This window comes from Schistocerca americana, chromosome 7 (assembly GCF_021461395.2).
Source record: "Schistocerca americana isolate TAMUIC-IGC-003095 chromosome 7, iqSchAmer2.1, whole genome shotgun sequence".
Classification (NCBI taxonomy): domain Eukaryota; kingdom Metazoa; phylum Arthropoda; class Insecta; order Orthoptera; family Acrididae; genus Schistocerca; species Schistocerca americana.
In genome coordinates, this window is record NC_060125.1 from 558670912 (window position 1) to 558689281 (window position 18370).

The 18370-nt window shown below is 40.1% G+C and overlaps 1 protein-coding gene across 1 annotated transcript in view; it reads right to left on the reverse strand.

Moving 5' to 3' along the window:
* The window catches only part of LOC124622067 (E3 ubiquitin-protein ligase SH3RF2), a 223705-nt gene that overhangs the window by 169540 nt on the left and 35795 nt on the right, over positions 1 to 18370 (reverse strand). Inside the window, exon 8 of the mRNA XM_047147639.1 lies at positions 522 to 703. Within this exon, the coding sequence (XP_047003595.1) occupies positions 522 to 703 (182 nt within the window). The remainder of the gene's footprint in view (positions 1 to 521; positions 704 to 18370) is intronic.

An 18370-nucleotide genomic window follows, 5' to 3' on the forward strand; every position in this document is an offset into this window, starting at 1 on the left:
GGGTGATGTGTGGAGGGGAGGGTGATGTGTGGAGGGGAGGGTGATGTGTGGAGGGGAGGGTGATGTGTGGAGGGGAGGGTGATGTGTGGAGGGGAGGGTGATGTGTGGAGGGGAGGGTGATGTGCGGAGGGGAGGGTGATGTGTGGAGGGGAGGGTGATGTGTGGAGGGGAGGGGAGAGGAGATGGGAAGGGGATGGAGACATGGAGGAGGAGTGGGAGGGGGAGTGGTAGTGGGAGGGGGAGTGGGAGGGAGGGCGAAGGGAAGAAAGACAAGAGGGAGAGAGATCCAAAACAAAATTTGGCTGTAAGTACATGTAATAGCCAGTGTTACCTCAACACTCTTGACACCTTAGACAAATGCACAGATGTAGCCATAATGAATAAAAAATTTACATCCAACCTACTTGTCCTACTATCACTCATTGTCATTATGTTCTTCTCAAATTACCTCCTCTGTATGCGCATAAAAGTTTTTGAGAAACTAAAGCACATCCCAAGCACATTCAAAGTTTTTAACTTACGCTGCAGGCAGGTGTGCAGAGGTTCCTGGCATGGGATGCAGACCCTGTGGCGGGGGCAGCGGAGGTACACTTGTCAGGTCGCTGCTTCCTGAGCGGCGGTGTCTCTGGCTGCCCTGCCTCTGTACACCTATGCCATCACCAACAGTGCTGTTACTACTAGTGCTGGTGCTGTGTGGAGGTACCTAGGAACAATGACTCATCATTACTCATGGGAAAAACACAGATGCATCATACATTAACCAGTGGTTAACTCAATAATAAGAATAACTATATGATTGTCAAGCAATAGAAAATCCAAGGTAGGGGGAAAAAAAACAAATGGATAGATTGCTACTTACCGCACTGAGAGGCAGAAAGGCACATATTGGGGGGGGGGGGGGGGGGGGGGGGGGGGGAGAGGAAAAAGGTTCTATCAATTATCAGCTATCTCAGAAAGTCCTCTGTTAAATGCAGACAAAACACACACACACACACACACACACACACACACACACACACACACACACACACACACATGTTCACAGGCGTGTCCGGGATTCGAACTAGGGGCTGCTACTTATTAGGCGAATGCGCAGACCACTACACCGCCTAGACACAGAGGTCATCACAACTACACAAACTACCCTAGCACACCTCCCATCAGACCCAAATTCTCAACTTATTCACACACTACTGACGTAGAGCCCCTTGGTTATTATACTCACTACTCACGGCATTTTGCCAATTTGTGTAAGAGTTTGAGCTTGGTGTGCATCTGCACTGAAGGGATCACTGGCTGTTTTACACATTTGAAAGAGCAGACACCACATATACAATTAAGACGAGGACAGGCAATGATCCCTGTGGTGCAGATGCACACCAAGCTCCAAATCTTACCCACAAACATATGGATGATAGTGGAACACAGGTACTGAAATAGAACACTTGTGTGACCTCTTCTTAAGTACTGCTCAAGTCTTCAGGATCTCAAACCAGTCAGATTAAGAGAAGATATCGAGCAATTCAGAGGCATGCAGTTAAATTTGTTACTGGTAGGTTCGATCTACAGGCAAGTATTATGCAAATACTCTGAATTCAAATCGGAATGCCTGCAGAGAAGACGAAAATCTTTTTGTGAAACACTTCTGAGGACCAGCACTTGCAACAATCCACAAAACAATCCTATTGCCATAAATACACATCTTGTCTAAGGATCACAAAAACAAGATAAGGGAAATAAAGGCTCATACTGAGACACACAGACATTCATTTTTCCCTCACTACATTTCCCCCTGAACAGGAAAGGGAATGACTATTGGTGGCACAAGGTACCCTTGCCATGCACGCTGTGGTATCTTACAGAATATTTAGGTAGCTGTATGTGTAGTTCACCGGTATCATATATATCTATCACACCAATTGGTATAGTTTTATCATGGCTGGCTCTCCCAAGGCACTCAATAATTCTGAGGGAATGTCATCTAACCTTAGGGCACAGATCTTTCAGTGCGCTGTCAAATTATTCTCACAGATAAAAAGCATATAGATAGCCTTTTTCCCTCTCATTCCATTTGTGAATGTAACAGAAAAGGGAATGCCTAAAGTGGTACGAGATACACTCCCCTAAGCACTGTATGGTGGCTTGTGTGATATGTATGTAACTCCACTGCATTAAGTGATAAATTTTGAGCCATTATGATTGTAATGCTGATAGCAAATTACTTACATTCTTTGGAGCATGCAGCTGCCCTGCATTCACTGAAAGCACTAGATAAGAACCACTGTAAACACTGTCAATTATTCGTTTACCAATGGCACAGGAAGCGCCAGAATCTCCAACAAAGAATTTATTGTCATTAATGAACTTCAAGGACCATGAAATTTTAATTCTGTCTAACACCTAAATATGACACTACAGTCCCTGTGTGGAGCATGATAAAAAACATACAAACATTCAATTATGTTGCTTTCGTACCACACTAATTACATTAAGAACAAATAACAGGCAAGTGTTAAGCAAATACTCTGCGATCTCAAATGGGAATGCCTGCAGGGAAGGGGAGAAACACTTTTGAGAACCAGCATTTGCAACGGTACCTTCAAGTCATCACAGTTTTTGCTGTTTTGCCGTTTTTCTCTTTCTGGTTGAGGTTGGAAGTTTGTTTTTCTTCAGTTTTTGGCAAATTTGCTGCTTTTTTATAAATTTGCTGCTATTTTTTCCAGATTCAGTGAAAAAAAAAACTCAGTGTTACCTTTTCTGCCCAAATTTGCTGGTTTCTTAATAATTTTGGTGTTTTTTTTCCAATGTCAGTATTTTTCTCTAGAATTGGTGTTCTCTTCCTTTTTTGCTGTTACCTTTTTTCCCCAATTCGTGGCTTTTTCTGCCACTTTTGGTGTTAGTTTTGACATCACATCACAGTTATGTGGTAAATGATCATTCATTTTAAGATTATACATTAACCTCAGCCTTGAAGAAACAAGATGTCAAAATGTGATTTCAGCATTCAGTAACCAGCAGTTACAAAAATTGGCAAACTGCCATTCTCAGATTTATAATATTTTTTTATACATGGAAATGACATTTCTCAATATTTCATACAAATCACTGCTCTGCCAATATTTTGTTAAAAAACCGGCAATTTCACATTATTTTTTGCTTTAACATTTTCGCGAAACTCGCTTGTTCATAGCCATATGACTTCGTCCTTAAAGATCTCCTAAAACATTACCAATACTAAGTTACACTGGTGCTCTCAAGAATAGCTAGAGAACTATCTTGAGAAGATATTGAGTTGTTATTGTGGGTTAGTGTGACCACCACTCTCAAACTTACCTTCCTTTTTCCATCACCTCAGTAAACAGATGCCTCAGGAAACAGATATCATCACAATGCGTACTGGCTCAATTTCCCTTTCAACAAGAGGAACTCCAGGAGACATTAACTCATTGAAGATTCAGATACATCATCATGTCAGTTTATTTTCTGTTCAGGGGTAACTATCATGAGCAGAATTAGAACTAGTGGTGAATCTGCATGTGGAGGATTTCGAGTCAGATATTCTGGAAACTGAATAAAAAACTTAACAATTTTCTGCTGGCATATTTACATGCATTTGCGTTCTATCCGTAAGATACAGCACAAGAATGGTTTTCTGTGACACCTTAAGTCAATCCTTTTGAGCATCAAAATCACAAAAGAAATAGGAAATATGGTCAAGCATCTTCCTATGACAGTTTGGTGGGAAGAGCGGATGGTTTCATGGAGTAAAGTTTCTACAATCAGTCTCCTCAAGCTCTCCCTCATTTACAGATAAATGCTTTACTGAAGATCCTAATCACACTGTCAGACTAGGATCATCCACAAAAAAATATACAGCACCAGTTTCCCATAGAAATGAGTATAAAGCCAATAAATTCAGAGTGAGATGTACCCTTAACTAACACCACCATATACTGTCATTCCACACAAAATCATCCAGCCAACACCCAAGGTTTTTGGATTTGTACCAAAATTTGTGAGTGAAATGTAAGCATAAAGACAAGAAAAATATACAAAGTTTCATCCAATTCTATCAAGTAGTTTCAGAGTTATCACCATTTAAATTTTAGGCTAATTGTATTTCCAAGTGCAATTAAGATGTAACTAAAGCATGCATGCTTTTACAGAATTTGAAGCAAAATCGATAGTTTTGAAGCTAGAGCCTTGAAATTTTCACAGTTTTGTTCTAAATTAAATGCAGCAACTGATAAGAGTTACAAAATTCCGATTTATAATGCTCAATCATATTGATAAACTGTACTGAAACTCAAAATATCGTTAATTTCAAAATTGTGACGTAGGAACAGAAAATTATGAATAGCTAAAATCTCTCTCCAAATAACCCAATGCAGCCATATATTTTTGAAAACATAAAATTACCTTTCAAATGGTGCAAAAAATTAGTGGGATTCTGAGTTGTAACAACTTTATCTTATATTGAAGTCAAAACAAGTTCTATCTATTCAAAACGTATAGAACAGCTATTTTAAAATTCAGAATGGTTATAGTAGAGGTTATATAGAAGTAAAAGATTTTAAAACTACAATTTGGAAGATCAGCTACTTAAAACAGTAATTTATTAGTACATTTTTTGTTGAAACTTCCTGGCAGATTAAAACTGTGTGCCAGACTGAGACTTGAACTCGGGACCTTTGCCTTTCCCAGGCAGATGGTAGAGCACTTGCCCGCAAAAGGCAAAGGTCTCGAGTTCGAGTCTCGGTCCGGTACAAAGTTTTAATCTGCCAGGAAGTTTCATATCAGCGCACACCCCACAGCAGAGCAAAAATTTCATTCTGGAAAACATTTTTGTTATTTTCTTTTAAATTGGGCTAAAGATTTTACTGTAGTTGTAATTTTATTTATATTTTTTGTTTTATTTAGCTGAAGTTAAAGTCAAGAAACATACAACATTTTGGAGTCATGAGAAGTGTGTTGAAGAAGGCAGTACTACCATGCAAGTATGCACATGAAAATTCACCAGTCAGCAGTCTGCCTGCTGTCTTCTGTCAAGACATGAAATTCAAGTCAGGACATGAAACCCACCCTACCTCCACAGCCTGCCTGTACTGCAAATCTATAAGTGTTCATTTGGCTCTGTTCAAGTTAACTGCCTAGTGTTTTGTGCTTAATGACATTTTAAATAATTGTTATATAAACACAGTTACAACTTTATTTTTAAAACTATAGTTTTGTGTGTGCGTGTGCTTTCATATGGCATCATATTTTGGGGCAATTCGTCATTAAGAGAGAAAGTTTTCATTGAACAAAAGCATGTAATCAGAATAATAGCTGGAGCCCACACAAGATCTCCATGCAGACATTTATTTAAGGAACTTGGGATATTCACAGTACCTTCGCAATACATATATTCACTTATGAAATGTGTCATTAATAAACAATCCCAATTAAAAAATAACAGCGAAGTACATAGCTACAACATTAGAAGAAAGGACGATATTCACTCTTCTGGATTAAATGTCACTTTCGTGCGCAAAGGGGTGAATTATGCTGCCACAAAAAATTTTGGTCATTTGCAAAATAGTATTAAAAGTCTGACAGATAGTCAAACAACATTCAAAAGGAAATTAAAAGAATTTCTGAATGACAGTTACTCCTACTTAATAGATGAATTGTTAGATATGAAGTAGCAACTGTAAATAATAATAATAATAATAATAATAATAATAATAAAACCCGGTACAACATAATAGACATGCACGGTGGATACAAGCAGAAACGGACACATACAAGATGATACCACAAATACCTAAAGTGATAATTTTGCAACATGAAGTCACCCAAGCAATTAATTCTACTCACAATTGGAAAGCCCTTGGAAAAGATAAAATAGCAAATTTCTGGCTAAAGAAGTTCACCTCAACACATTCACATCTAACAAAATTATTTGACAATTACATTGCAGACCCATACACATTCCCTGATACACTTACACGTGGAATAACTTATCTGAAACCTAAAGACCAAGCAGACACAGCAAACCCAGCTTAATATAGCCCCATAACATGCCTACCAACAATATACAAAATATTAACTTTAGTCATTACACAGAAATTAATGACACATACAACACAGAACAAAATTATAAATGAAGAACAAAAAGGTTGTTGCAAAGGAGCACGAGGATGTAAAGAGCAACTGATAATAGATGCAGAGGTGATATATCAAGCTAAAACTAAACAAAGGTCGCTACACTACGCATACATTGATTACCAAAAAGCTTTTGATAGTGTACCCCACTCATGGTTACTACAAATATTGGAAATATACAAAGTAGATCCTAAATTGATACAGTTCCTAAACATAGTAATGAAATATTGGAAAACAACACTTAATATCCAAACAAGTTAATCTGACACTACAACTCAAGGTAATGAATTGAAAACAAAATCTGAGTATCTTGACCATTAAGTGGATGCCATAAAGGAGAGACTCCAGACAAACTTAACCAAATGGGAAAAAATACAGAGATCAGCAATCACTCCAAAGTCTTGCGCTCACAGGAAAACAGTGAAAAAATGTAATATATCAGAATATTTAGTGCAAAATGACAGAGCGCTTGCAAATGAGAAATGTATTTTGGCTTTGACAGAACCCAAACATGGCAGAACCCTTCCCCAAGAAACAACAGACATCGCCCAACTGTTTTATGTTTTTACATGTTGCCAGGTGCTAAAGACAAAGTTAGTATAATAAATACTTACAAGCAGAAAAGAATTCTTTTATGCAACTTAGAGGAATTATTTATTGCATTTAAAGAAAAATGCCCAAATATTAAATTTGGATTTTCCAAATTTTGCTCCTTGAGACCGAAATGGTGTGTGTTTGCTGGTTCACCTGGAACTCACTGTGTGTGTGTGTGTGTGTGTGTGTGTGTGTGTGTGTGTGTGTGTTTGCACCACCAAAGTATTGAGCTTTTAGCAAATGCTCTGAACCAACATGATAAAGAATCAGTACACACTATGATGGACAAATTGGTTTGTGATAGACAAAACAAGGACTGTATGTTAAGATTAAGTGATGTGTGCCCAGAAACAAGTGAATCACTGCACCTACATCTAAGAGAAATGCTAGAAGACTACAATGAAGATGAAGATGAAGACATTAATTTTTCACAGTGGGTGTCAAGTGATGGCAGAATGACTTTATAATCAACCTTGGAAGGAGTTTATTGATTTTACTATAAAAAAATTGAGTCTCTGATATCTCACTCTTAAATCACAAAAACTCGAAAACTCTCACGTGAAACAAAGAAAAGAAAATCTAGCATTTAATGATGTTTTAGTTCTTATGGATTTTGCAGAAAACTATAACTTCAGTCTGCAAAATGAAGTGCAATCCTACCACTGGGGCCACTCGAGCTGCTTAGTTCATCCAGCAGTGATTTTTTTCTAAAAATGACAATTCCACCATAACAGAAACATCATTGCACTTCATTTCAGATGATCTAAAGCATGATGTACCATTTGTTTATTCAGTACAAGAAAAAAAACACAAATTTCATAAAACAAAACTTTCCTGGAATTGACCAAATTGAGTATACTACAGATGGTTGCAGTGCTCAGTACAACTTTAAAAGCATGATAAATTTATGTTTTCATTATAAAACTTTTAAATTAAATGCAAACTGCCCATTTCATGCTACGAGTCATTATAAAACAACATGTGATGGGATCGAGGGCACAGTCAAGAGAACTGTTACCAAAAAAACCTTGCAGAACCATAGGCAAAGAGAGCAGATAATAAATGCTGAACAAATGTACAATTTTTGCAAAAGTTTATTCTCAAAGATATATTTTTTTTAGAGGAAGAAGAAATTGAAACTAAAAGAACCATGCTTGAAATTAGATTTCAAATGGATCAAAGAATACTGGGTACAAGAAGTTTCCATTATTTTAAACCAGCTTCTTGCAAAGAAATTACAGCCAAACGAGTGAGTTCAGACTTGAAAATTTTGTTGAACCAAAATATTTCTATGACTATCCCTACTATTAAATATAACCTACATTCTTTCATTGCATGTGTTTATGAGAAAAACTGGTAGATAGGAATGGTTCTGCATTTCAATGAAGAAGAAGGGGACTATGACATTCTTTTTATGCACCCTCACAGACCAGCAGAAACTTTCTTTTGGCCTCAAAAAGAAGACAAATGTCCAGTTCCACCTCCCATCTTCCATGTGTAAAAGTTCCTCCAGAGGTAGGATCTCAGTAGTTCAGCAGATCGTATAAGATCCCAAAAGGAAATCTTCAAAACATGAAGCAGTTTCAATGCTTTATCATAAAAAAAAACCTAATGGACATTTAAATGTAATTATTGTACATATTGCTTCATATAATAATACTTCAATTGAATAATTATTAAACTTTAAAGTCATCAAAAACTCTTTGTACAAAGGATTTGTTTGAAAACTAATAATTGCCAACTCATGTATTCAAATGTAAGTAAATCTGTTGTTGTTGTTCTGGTCTTCAGTCTTAAGACTGGTTTGATGCAGCTCTCCATGCTACTCTATCCAGTGCAAGCTTCTTCATCTCCCAGTACCTACTGCAACCTGCATCCTTCTGAATCTGCTTAGTGTATTCATTTCTTGGTCTCCCTCTACGATTTTTACCCTCCACGCTGCCCTCCAATACTAAATTGGTGATCCCTTGATGCCTCAGACCATGTCCTACCAACCGATCCCTTCTTCTACTCAAGTTGTCTGAGGGTATTTCGCCTGTTTCATACATCTTGCTCACCAGATGGTAGAGTTTTGACAGGACTGGCTCCCCCAAGGCTGTCAGTAGTTCCAATGGAATGTTGTCTACTCCGAGGGCCTTGTTCCGACTCAGGTCTTTCAGTGCTCTGTCAAACTTTTCACGCAATATCATATCTCCCATTTCATCTTCATCTACATCCTCTCCCATTTCCATAATATTGTCCTCAAGTACATCGCCCTTGTATAGACCGACCCTCTATATACTCCTTCCACCTTTCTGCTTTCCCTTCTTTGGTTAGAACTTGGTTTCCATCTGAGCTCTTGATATTCATGGAAGTGGTTCTCTTTTCTCCAAAGGTCTCTTTAATTTTCCTGTATTTAGTATCTATCTTACCCCTAGTGAGATAAGCCTCTACATCCTTACATTTGTCCTCTAGCCATCCCTGCATAGCAATTTTGCACTTCCTGTTGATCTCATTTTTGAGACGTTTGTATTCTTTTTGCCTGCTTCATTTATTGCATTTTTATATTTTCTCCTTTCATCAGTTAAATTCAATATTTCTTCTGTTACCCAAGGATTTCTACTAGCCCTTGTCGTTTTGCCTACTTGATCCTCTGCTGCCTTCACTACTTCATCCCTCAAAGCTACCCATTCTTCTTCTACTGTATTTCTTTCACCCATTCCTGTCAATTTTTCCATTGTACTCTCCCTGAAACTCTGTACAACCTCTGGTTTAGTCAGTTTATCCAGGTCGCATCTCCTTAAATTCCCACCTTTTTGCAGTTTCTTCAGTTTTAATCTACAGTTCATAACTAATAGATTGTGGTCAGAGTCCACATCTGCTCCTGGAAATGTCTTACAATTTAAAACCTGGTTCCTAAATGTCTGTCTTACCATTATATAGTCTATCTGAAGCCTGTCTGTATCTCCAGGCTTCTTCCATGTATACAGCCTTCTTATATGATTCTTGAACCAAGTGTTAGCTATGATTAAGTTGTGCTCTGTGCAAAATTCTACCAGGCGGCTTCCACTTTCATTTCTTAGGCCCAATCCATATTCACCTACTACGTTCCCTTCTCTCCCTTTTCCTACTACCGAATTCCAGTCACCCACGACTATTAAATTTTCGTCACCCTTCACTATCTGAATAATTTCTTTTATTTCATCATACATTTCTTTAATTTCTTCGTCATCTGCAGAGCTAGTTGGCCTATAAACTTGTACTACTGTAGTAGCTGTAGGCTTCGTGTCTATCTTGGCCACAATAATGCGTTCACTATGCTGTTTGTAATAGCTTACCCGCACTCCTATTTTATTATTCATTATTAAACCTACTCCTGCATTACCCCTATTTGATTTTGTATTTATAACACTGTAGTCACCTGACCAGAAGTCTTGTTCCTCCTGCCACCGAACTTCACTAATTCCCACTATATCTAACTTTAACCTATCCATTTCCCTTTTTGAATTTTCTAACCTACCTGCCCGATTAAGGGATCTGACATTCCACGCTCCGAACCGTAGAATGCCAGTTTTCTTTCTCCTGATAATGACATCTTCTTGAGTAGTCCCCGCCGGAGATCCGAATAGGGGACTATTTTACCCCCGGAATATTTTACCCGAGAGGATGCCATCATCATTTAATCATACAGTAAAGCTGCATGCCCTCGGGAAAAATTACGGCTGTAGTTTCCCCTTGCTTTCAGCCGTTTGCAGTACCAGCACAGCAAGGCCGTTTTGGTTATTGTTACAAGGCCAGATCAGTCAATCATCCAGACTGTTGCCCCTGCAACTACTGAAAAGGCTGCTGCCCCTCTTCAGGAACCACACATTTGTCTGGCCTCTCAACAGATAACCCTCCGTTGTGGTTGTACCTACGGTACGGCGATCTGTATCACTGAGTTACGCAAGCCTCCCCACCAACGGCAAGGTCCATGGTTCATGGGGGGGGGGGGGGATTTTCTATATATACATTTTTATTCCTTTCCTCTTCCACCTCCAGTTCTCTTTTATTTACTATTAATTTACTACCATTTCACATATTATTTTAAGCCAAATCAAATATTGCTGTCTGTATGAATGAGCAAACTTCTTTCTACACCATTTCCATCTAATTGAACTAAATCTGCAACTGCACATAATTTCCGAAATTCAAATCAATCCACGGCATCAACAGTAACACTCACAATAACTATAGACACATAGTGTACCATTAAACACCAATATTATTCACACTGTGTATCCTTAAACTCAAGAGTAGGAACAACAAAAGTCAAATTATTCCCTACTGCAATGATGATGAATGGCGTTTTCAAGGGAATCAGCAGTGTTGTAATCGATGGGTCCCGATGTCAATGGGCCAATAGAAGAGTAATATAGAATGTGCACAGTTAAAGGGAGAGCAGTAGGGGGAAGGTTCCCCAAGAATAAGGGCAGGGGCAGAAGGTTTACCCCATAATTCACTCCCCTCACCACAAGATACCAGGAGAGACTCCCACAAAAAACGGAAGTCATTCAAAGCAGTATGGGTGATAAGGGCACATACCATGTAGACAGGTTTCAAACAAACAGGGAGGTAAGATATTGAGTTACATCTGTGCAGACAGGGAGAAGAGATGCATGTAGAGGGACAAAAGGAATAGCACGTGGCTTCTTTTCTATCCGGCTCTGTACAGGTAGAAACACAGTTTATGATCACCCACACTAATGGTAACAAGGAGACCAGCAGAATGAAACAACAATTTTTTAGTAACTGACAGTGGAGGTCACTATGTGAATTAATAACCAGCCCAAGTCCAGAGTGTGGTTGTATATTGGTAAACACTTGCTAGAGTGCAGCGCCACTTACGTGCTTGCCATGGCAACTGGTGCAGCGTGCGGGCCACAGCTGTTGCCTGGAGCCCAAGTACCTGTGATGCCTGTCTATACTGATACTCGGGCTAGGCAGGGAACCTGATCCACCCTCAGATACTACAGCATCTGCTCCCCAACTCCACTCCACAAGTCAACTACTAAAATGACTACTTTAAAACTAGTAGTACTACCTACTTTACTGTAGTAAGATTAAAACAAAGACTGGTTTTATTTCATCACCACTACGATCTGTGGTAATGACTTGTCAAGACATCATCAGCACTGCACGCCAACTGAGTGTGGACATGCTTCAAGGATGTGGCAGACTGACAAGGTTGCTACACAGATGCACAGAGAGAGTTCACGTGCTGTAGTATGTAGTCTGTGTAAGATAAGTACAGCCAATATTGATGTGACGTGAGACTGTAGCTTCTCTTTGAGAAGGACAAAATGATATTCTCCACTTCCTAGTGGAGACTTCTATGGTTCAGAGTTTGAAGACTGGATGTTGATCATTCACTTTTCTTACCTTTTCCTAAGATACTGCACCTGACACACGCCTACAGGCCAGCTTCTGCAATTTTTTATTGAGACTTCCTTAGCTAATGTCTTGGTACGTTCACTGCCTGAGATCACTATGTGGTTCAGCATCCGAAAAAATACCATGGAGATTCCTGTGTTGTGGAGATTTTATAAAAGTTTGTAAATGGCTGACACCAAAGAATGGGTTCATTGATTTTCAATAACCTTAAAAGTAATGAGGGAACCATCCCACACACCATATTTCTGGCAAGCCGAGGTTCTATGCCTGTGAGTTTTGCGTACTGCTACTAATTCCATCAGTAGATACTGTACAGAGTGGGAAAGAAGAGTTGTTCATACAGATTTCTGTTAACAAGTGGACAGCTGATTTTCTCATTGTTGGAGTCATTAGTATATGTAAAACAAAAAGACAGTGTGTAGTCTTTTAGGACCAAATAGAACCTACAGTGATGAATATTAGGGTCTGTGTGATTCCTGATGGTACAGTGGAGGGCCACTCATGCTGCATGTTGTTGAATATACCATTGTGTGTGTGTGTGTGTGAGGGGGGGGGGGGGGGGGGGTGTTTACAACTGTGAGGCAGAGGCAGGTGAGTTGTCTCAGAGAAAGAGTGTTCCTGGTGAATGTCTTTTAGTCAAATCTCTGCTATTCTGTTCCCAATCAATTCATAAGGATGCAGTTGTTAAGGTTCTGGTGTAAAAATAGGGAAGTTTTGGTCTACATCAAATGTTAACTGTCTAATTAAAAGTTGATCGCACCATGTCTCTCATGGTGTAATACCTGATTCAACTAGGAGTCTATCATCAGGACTTGCATTGAATGCTCCAATATCACGGCAGAATCCATTGTTGCACACAGAGTATATTTACGCTTAGCACAGATGGTAGTGCTAACTCTCAAGGAATATATCCATAGTTAAATTGGGTTAAAATCAATAACTAGTAAAATTTGACTAGAACCTTCAATCTACCCAAGACGTCTTTCTGAGAAAGCAAGGGGAGTTTAATACCCACATACAAGTTTTTTTGAGCTGTTTTATATGCCGTAACTGCATCCACTTTTGGTTGAATAATAGTCCAAAAAGTAAAAGTTGTTTATCACTTCCAGTCATTGGTTATTCATATATAATTCAGGGTGGGGAAGTGCATGATCCTGGATTTCATAGATATACAATTATACCCATGATTTTGGGCCCTAAGCATGTCTTCTGAATGGGCATGTGAAGGTGATGTTCTGTGACATAGAAGTACAGTACAGGCAGAAGTAACCAACAAGGCTGCCAATACATTTGGTCATGTTATGGTGGCAGTTCCTCCGTCTATGGCAATTTCAAAAAGGGTAGAACACAAGACTGAACACTGCAGAACCCTGTTTTCTTGTACTTGTTTATTACTAAGGGCTGTAGCAACTAACTGGAAACTGTGATAGGATGAGAAATTTTTAATAGTATTTGTAGATGGGGGTTTTTTAGATTAGGTTCCTCCCACGGGAAACAAACTGTTGGCCTGAAAAATTACGAGTTCATGACACTGATGTGGGTGTGCCAACTGTAAAAATTTTTAGATCACCTAAACAGGTCATTCCAAAGAATTGAAATATGCTAAATCTCGTGTTAGTAAATTGCCGAAGTATCTGTAGCAAGATCCAAACTTTGAACTCAGAATGGACAATGTTTAGGAAGGATAGGGCTGATGCTATGGAAGGTGGTGTGTTCATTGCAGTTAAAAGCTGTTGACATCGATACTGGGTCGGACTGTGGAATAGTCTGTATAAAGCTGTCAATAAGGCAAGGATTGACTATTGTATTAGGATGTTTTTATAGACCACCAGCATCCGCAACAAACGTCGCAGAACGTTACAGGGAAAGTCTTGAGTACATAGGAAATAACTATCCAAATTATCCATTAGTGGAGACTTTAATCTGGCATCCATTGACTGGGAAAATTACATGTTTATCACAGGGGGCAGAAGCAAAGACTCGTGTGAAGTTATTCTAGGAGCACTCTCAACATACAACCTTGAATAACTGGTTAGAAAACCAACTCAAGATGGGGACTTATTAGATATCTTGGCGACGAACAGACCTGATCTTTTTGAGGAAGTAAAGCTAGAAGAAGGTATTAGCGACCATAATGACATTGTGGCTTCTATGTCAGTGGAAGTTGTAAAAAACAGCATAGAGTACTCTCGTTGGGGAAAGCAAATCATTAATTAATATCTTCGTAGTGGGTCATTAATGAATATCTTCATAGTCAGCTCCAAGCATTCACCACGGGACACAAAGATACTGAGCATCTTTGGTCGGAATTTCAAGGTATTGTCCACCACGTGCTAGAGAAGTACATGCTTAGCAAAAATATAGAGGGAAAGGATCCACCTTGGTACAACAAACATATTAGGAAGTTGCTGAGAAAGCAGAGAATATTACAAAGTTGTTCTAAAAGTGTTCAATGATCTGCTGACAAACAGAAATTATGGAAATGAAAGCAACTGTCAAAAGGTCAATGAGAGATTCTTTTAGCAAATTTGAAAGCAATACTTTATCTGCAGAATCTAAAAATAACCTCAAAAAAATTTTGGTCGTACGTAAAATCTATGAACACTACAAATAATTCAATACCTTCTCTTGCTGACAGTATGGGTAATGTGACGGATGATGATAAACAGAAAACAAATTCTAAACCTAACTTTCAAAAACTCATTTATGGTAGAGGACTGCAGCACCATTCCCCCTTTCAATCATCGAACAAATGCAAGGATGGCTGACATAGCGTTTAGTGTATCTGGGATTGTAAACCAGTTAAGATCCTGAAGATGTCAGGACGCTATCTCACCCAGACGGTATCCCCATAAGATTATATGTTGGCTATGCTACAAATATAGCACCATTCTTATCCATCACCTATTAGAGATCACTGGAACAGTGGAAAGTTCCACAGGACTGGGAGAAGGCCCAGGTTATAGTAATCTACAAAAGGGTAGAAAATCTGATGGACATAATTCCCGGCCAATTTCACAGACATCGATTTGTTGTAGAATCATGGAACATATTTTGTGTTCAGACATAATGACCTTTCTAGACTCCGAGAAACTCATCTGCAGAAACCAGCACAGTTTTAGGAAACAGCGGTCATGCAAGACATAGCAGGCCCTCTTTATGACTGATATACAACAGGTTCTAGATACTGGCTCCCAGGTTGATGCCGTATTTCTTGACTTTCGAAAGGTGTTCGACTCAGTTCCGCACTGTCGCTTGGTCCAAGAAGAGCATGCTTAAGGTCTATCCGATGACATATGCGGTTGGACAGAAAGTTTTCTAACAGACAGAGAGCAGCATGTCGTCCTGAACGGGATGACTTCAACAGAAACAAGCGTAACTTCAGGTGTGCCCCAGGGCAGTGTAATAGGTCTGCTGATTTTTACGATTTACATAAACGATCTGGTTCATGGTACTGACGGCGGCATTAGACTGTATGCTGATGATGCTGTAGTCTACAGAAAAGTAGTATCACACTAAAGTTGTGAACAAGTCAATGAGGATTTGCAGAAAATAAATGTGTGGTGTAATGACTGGCAGTTATCTCTCAATATTGGTAAGTGTAACCTACTGCATATAACAAGGTGAAAATCCCCATTAATGTACGAGTACAAAATAAATGCCCCGTCTTTGGAAGCAGTAACATCCGTCAAGTATCTGGGTGCGACTATTCAAAATGATCTCAAACGGAATGATAATATTACACAAGTAACGGGCAAGACGAACTCTAGGTTGCAGTTAACTGGTAGAATCCTGAAGTGACACTGTCCTTCAACAGAGGAAATTGCTTAAAATACATTAGTTCGTCCAGTCTTAGGGTACTGTTCGTCTGTTTGGGACCCTTACCAGTTGGGTCTGTGCTCCCTGCCGCCATTGGATAAGCAGCTGCCAGCAGCAAGTCGTATACTCTTAGCCAACTTATTTGTTACATAGTTTAATTCTTAATTTCTTTGCGTGTTTTTGGGTACTTGCATTGTTTAATTCATAAATTTCGAGCATATTATATTATTTGAGAGTTATAGCATCGCGCTTTAGTACCTGCATAGTGTAAATTCGCATAGTCGTCTGTCTTCTGTTTTTGTTTTGAACAGCCAGTGTCGGCTGGTCACAGCCAGTGTGCTCCCTGCCACTGTTGGATAAGCAGCTGCCAACAGCAAGTCGTATAATCTTAGCTCACTTATTTGTTACATAGTTTAATTCTTAATTTCTTTGCATGTTTTTAGGTACTTGCATTGTTTAATTCATAAATTTCGGGCGTATTATAGTATTTGGGAGCTGTAGCATCGCGTTTTAGTACCTGAATAGTGTAAAATCGCATACTCTCCTTCCGCAGCCGAGCAGTGTGTCAGCAGTGCGCAAGTAGCAGCATTACTGCATTTGCTATGTAATCTTGTAGTTTAATAACCTTTTAAATTTTGTGTCAAATTGTTTGTGCTCTCTGTAGATTAGTTCAGACATTCTTTGCACAACAGTTTTTAGCATGGATAGGGACTGCAACTGCTGTGTTCGGATGCAGGCTGAGTTGGCATCCCTTCGCTCCCAGCTTCAGGCAGTGTTGGCTTCAGTCACACAGCTTGAGGCTGTTGCCAATGGGCATCACTGTGGGGGTCTAGATGGGGGTTTGTCGGGGATGGCCAGCTCGTCCCATGCATCCCCCCGATCGGACTACGGCTGTGTCTGCCCGGGATACTGCCCACATTGAGGCTGACCCCTCACCCGTGGTAGAGTGGAAGGTTGTCTCGAGTTGTGGCAGGGGCGAAAGATATTCCGGAGGGCTGAACGGAAGGTCTCTCCAGTTTGTCTGACGAACCGGTTTCAGGCTCTGTCTCCGGCTGATACTGATCTTCAGTCGGACATGGCTGCTTGTCCTGTTCCGGAGGCTGCCCCTCAGTCTACAAGATCCGGGCAGTCGCAGAGGGTGAGCTTACTGATAGTTGGGAGCTCCAACGCAGGCGCATAATGGGGCCCCTTAGGAATATGACAGCAAGAGAGGGGAAGAAAACCAATGCGCACTCCGTGTGCATACCGGGGGGAGTCATTCCAGATGTGGAAAGGGTCGTTCCAGATCCATGGAGGGTACAGGGTGCACCCATCTGCAGGTGGTCGCTCATGTTGGCACCAATGATGTGTGTCGCTATGGATCGGAGGAAATCCTCTCTGGCCTCCAGCGGCTATCTGATTTGGTGAAGACTGCCAGTCTCGCTAGCAGGATGAAAGCAGAGCTCACCATCTGCAGCATCATTGACAGGACTGACTGTAGACCTTTGGTACAGAGCCGAGTGGAGGGTCTGAATCAGAGGCTGAGATGGTTCTGCAACCGTGTGGGCTGCAGATTCCTCGACTTGAGCCATAGGGTGGTGGGGTTTCGGGTTCCGCTGGATAGGTCAGGAGTCCACTACACACAGCAGGTGGCTACAAGGGTAGCATGGGTTGTGTGGCGTGGACTGGGTGGTTTTTTAGGTTAGATGGCCTCGGGCAACTACAGAAAGGGCAACAGCCTCAAAGGGTGCGGGACAAAGTCAGGACATGTGGGGACCAAGCAGCAATCGGTGTTGTAATTGTAAACTGTCGAAGATGCATTGGTAAAGTACCGGAACATCAAGCGCTGATAGAAATCACCGAAGCTGAAATCATTATAGGTACAGAAAGCTGGCTGAAGCCAGAGATAAATTCTGCCGAAATTTTTACAAAGGCACAGACGGTGTTTAGAAAGGATAGATTGCATGGAACCGGTGGTAGCGTGTTTGTCGCTGTTAGTAGTTTATCCTGTAGTGAAGTAGAAGTGGATAGTTCCTGTGAATTATTATGGGTGGAGGTTACACTCAACAACCGAGCTAGGTTAATAATTGGCTCCTTTTACCGACCTCCCGACTCAGCAGCATTAGTGGCAGAACAACTGAGAGAAAATCTGGAATACATTTCACATAAATTTTCTCAGCATGTTATAGTCTTAGGTGGAGATTTCAATTTACCAGATATAGACTGGGACACTCAGATGTTTAGGACGGGTGGTAGGGACAGAGCATTGAGCAACATTACACTGAGTGCACTATCCGAAAATTACCACGAGCAATTAAACAGAGAACCGATTCGTGGAGATAACATCTTGGACCTACTGATAACAAACATAACCGAACAGAACAAGAAGCGCCGAACAGGGAATCAGTGATCAAAAGGC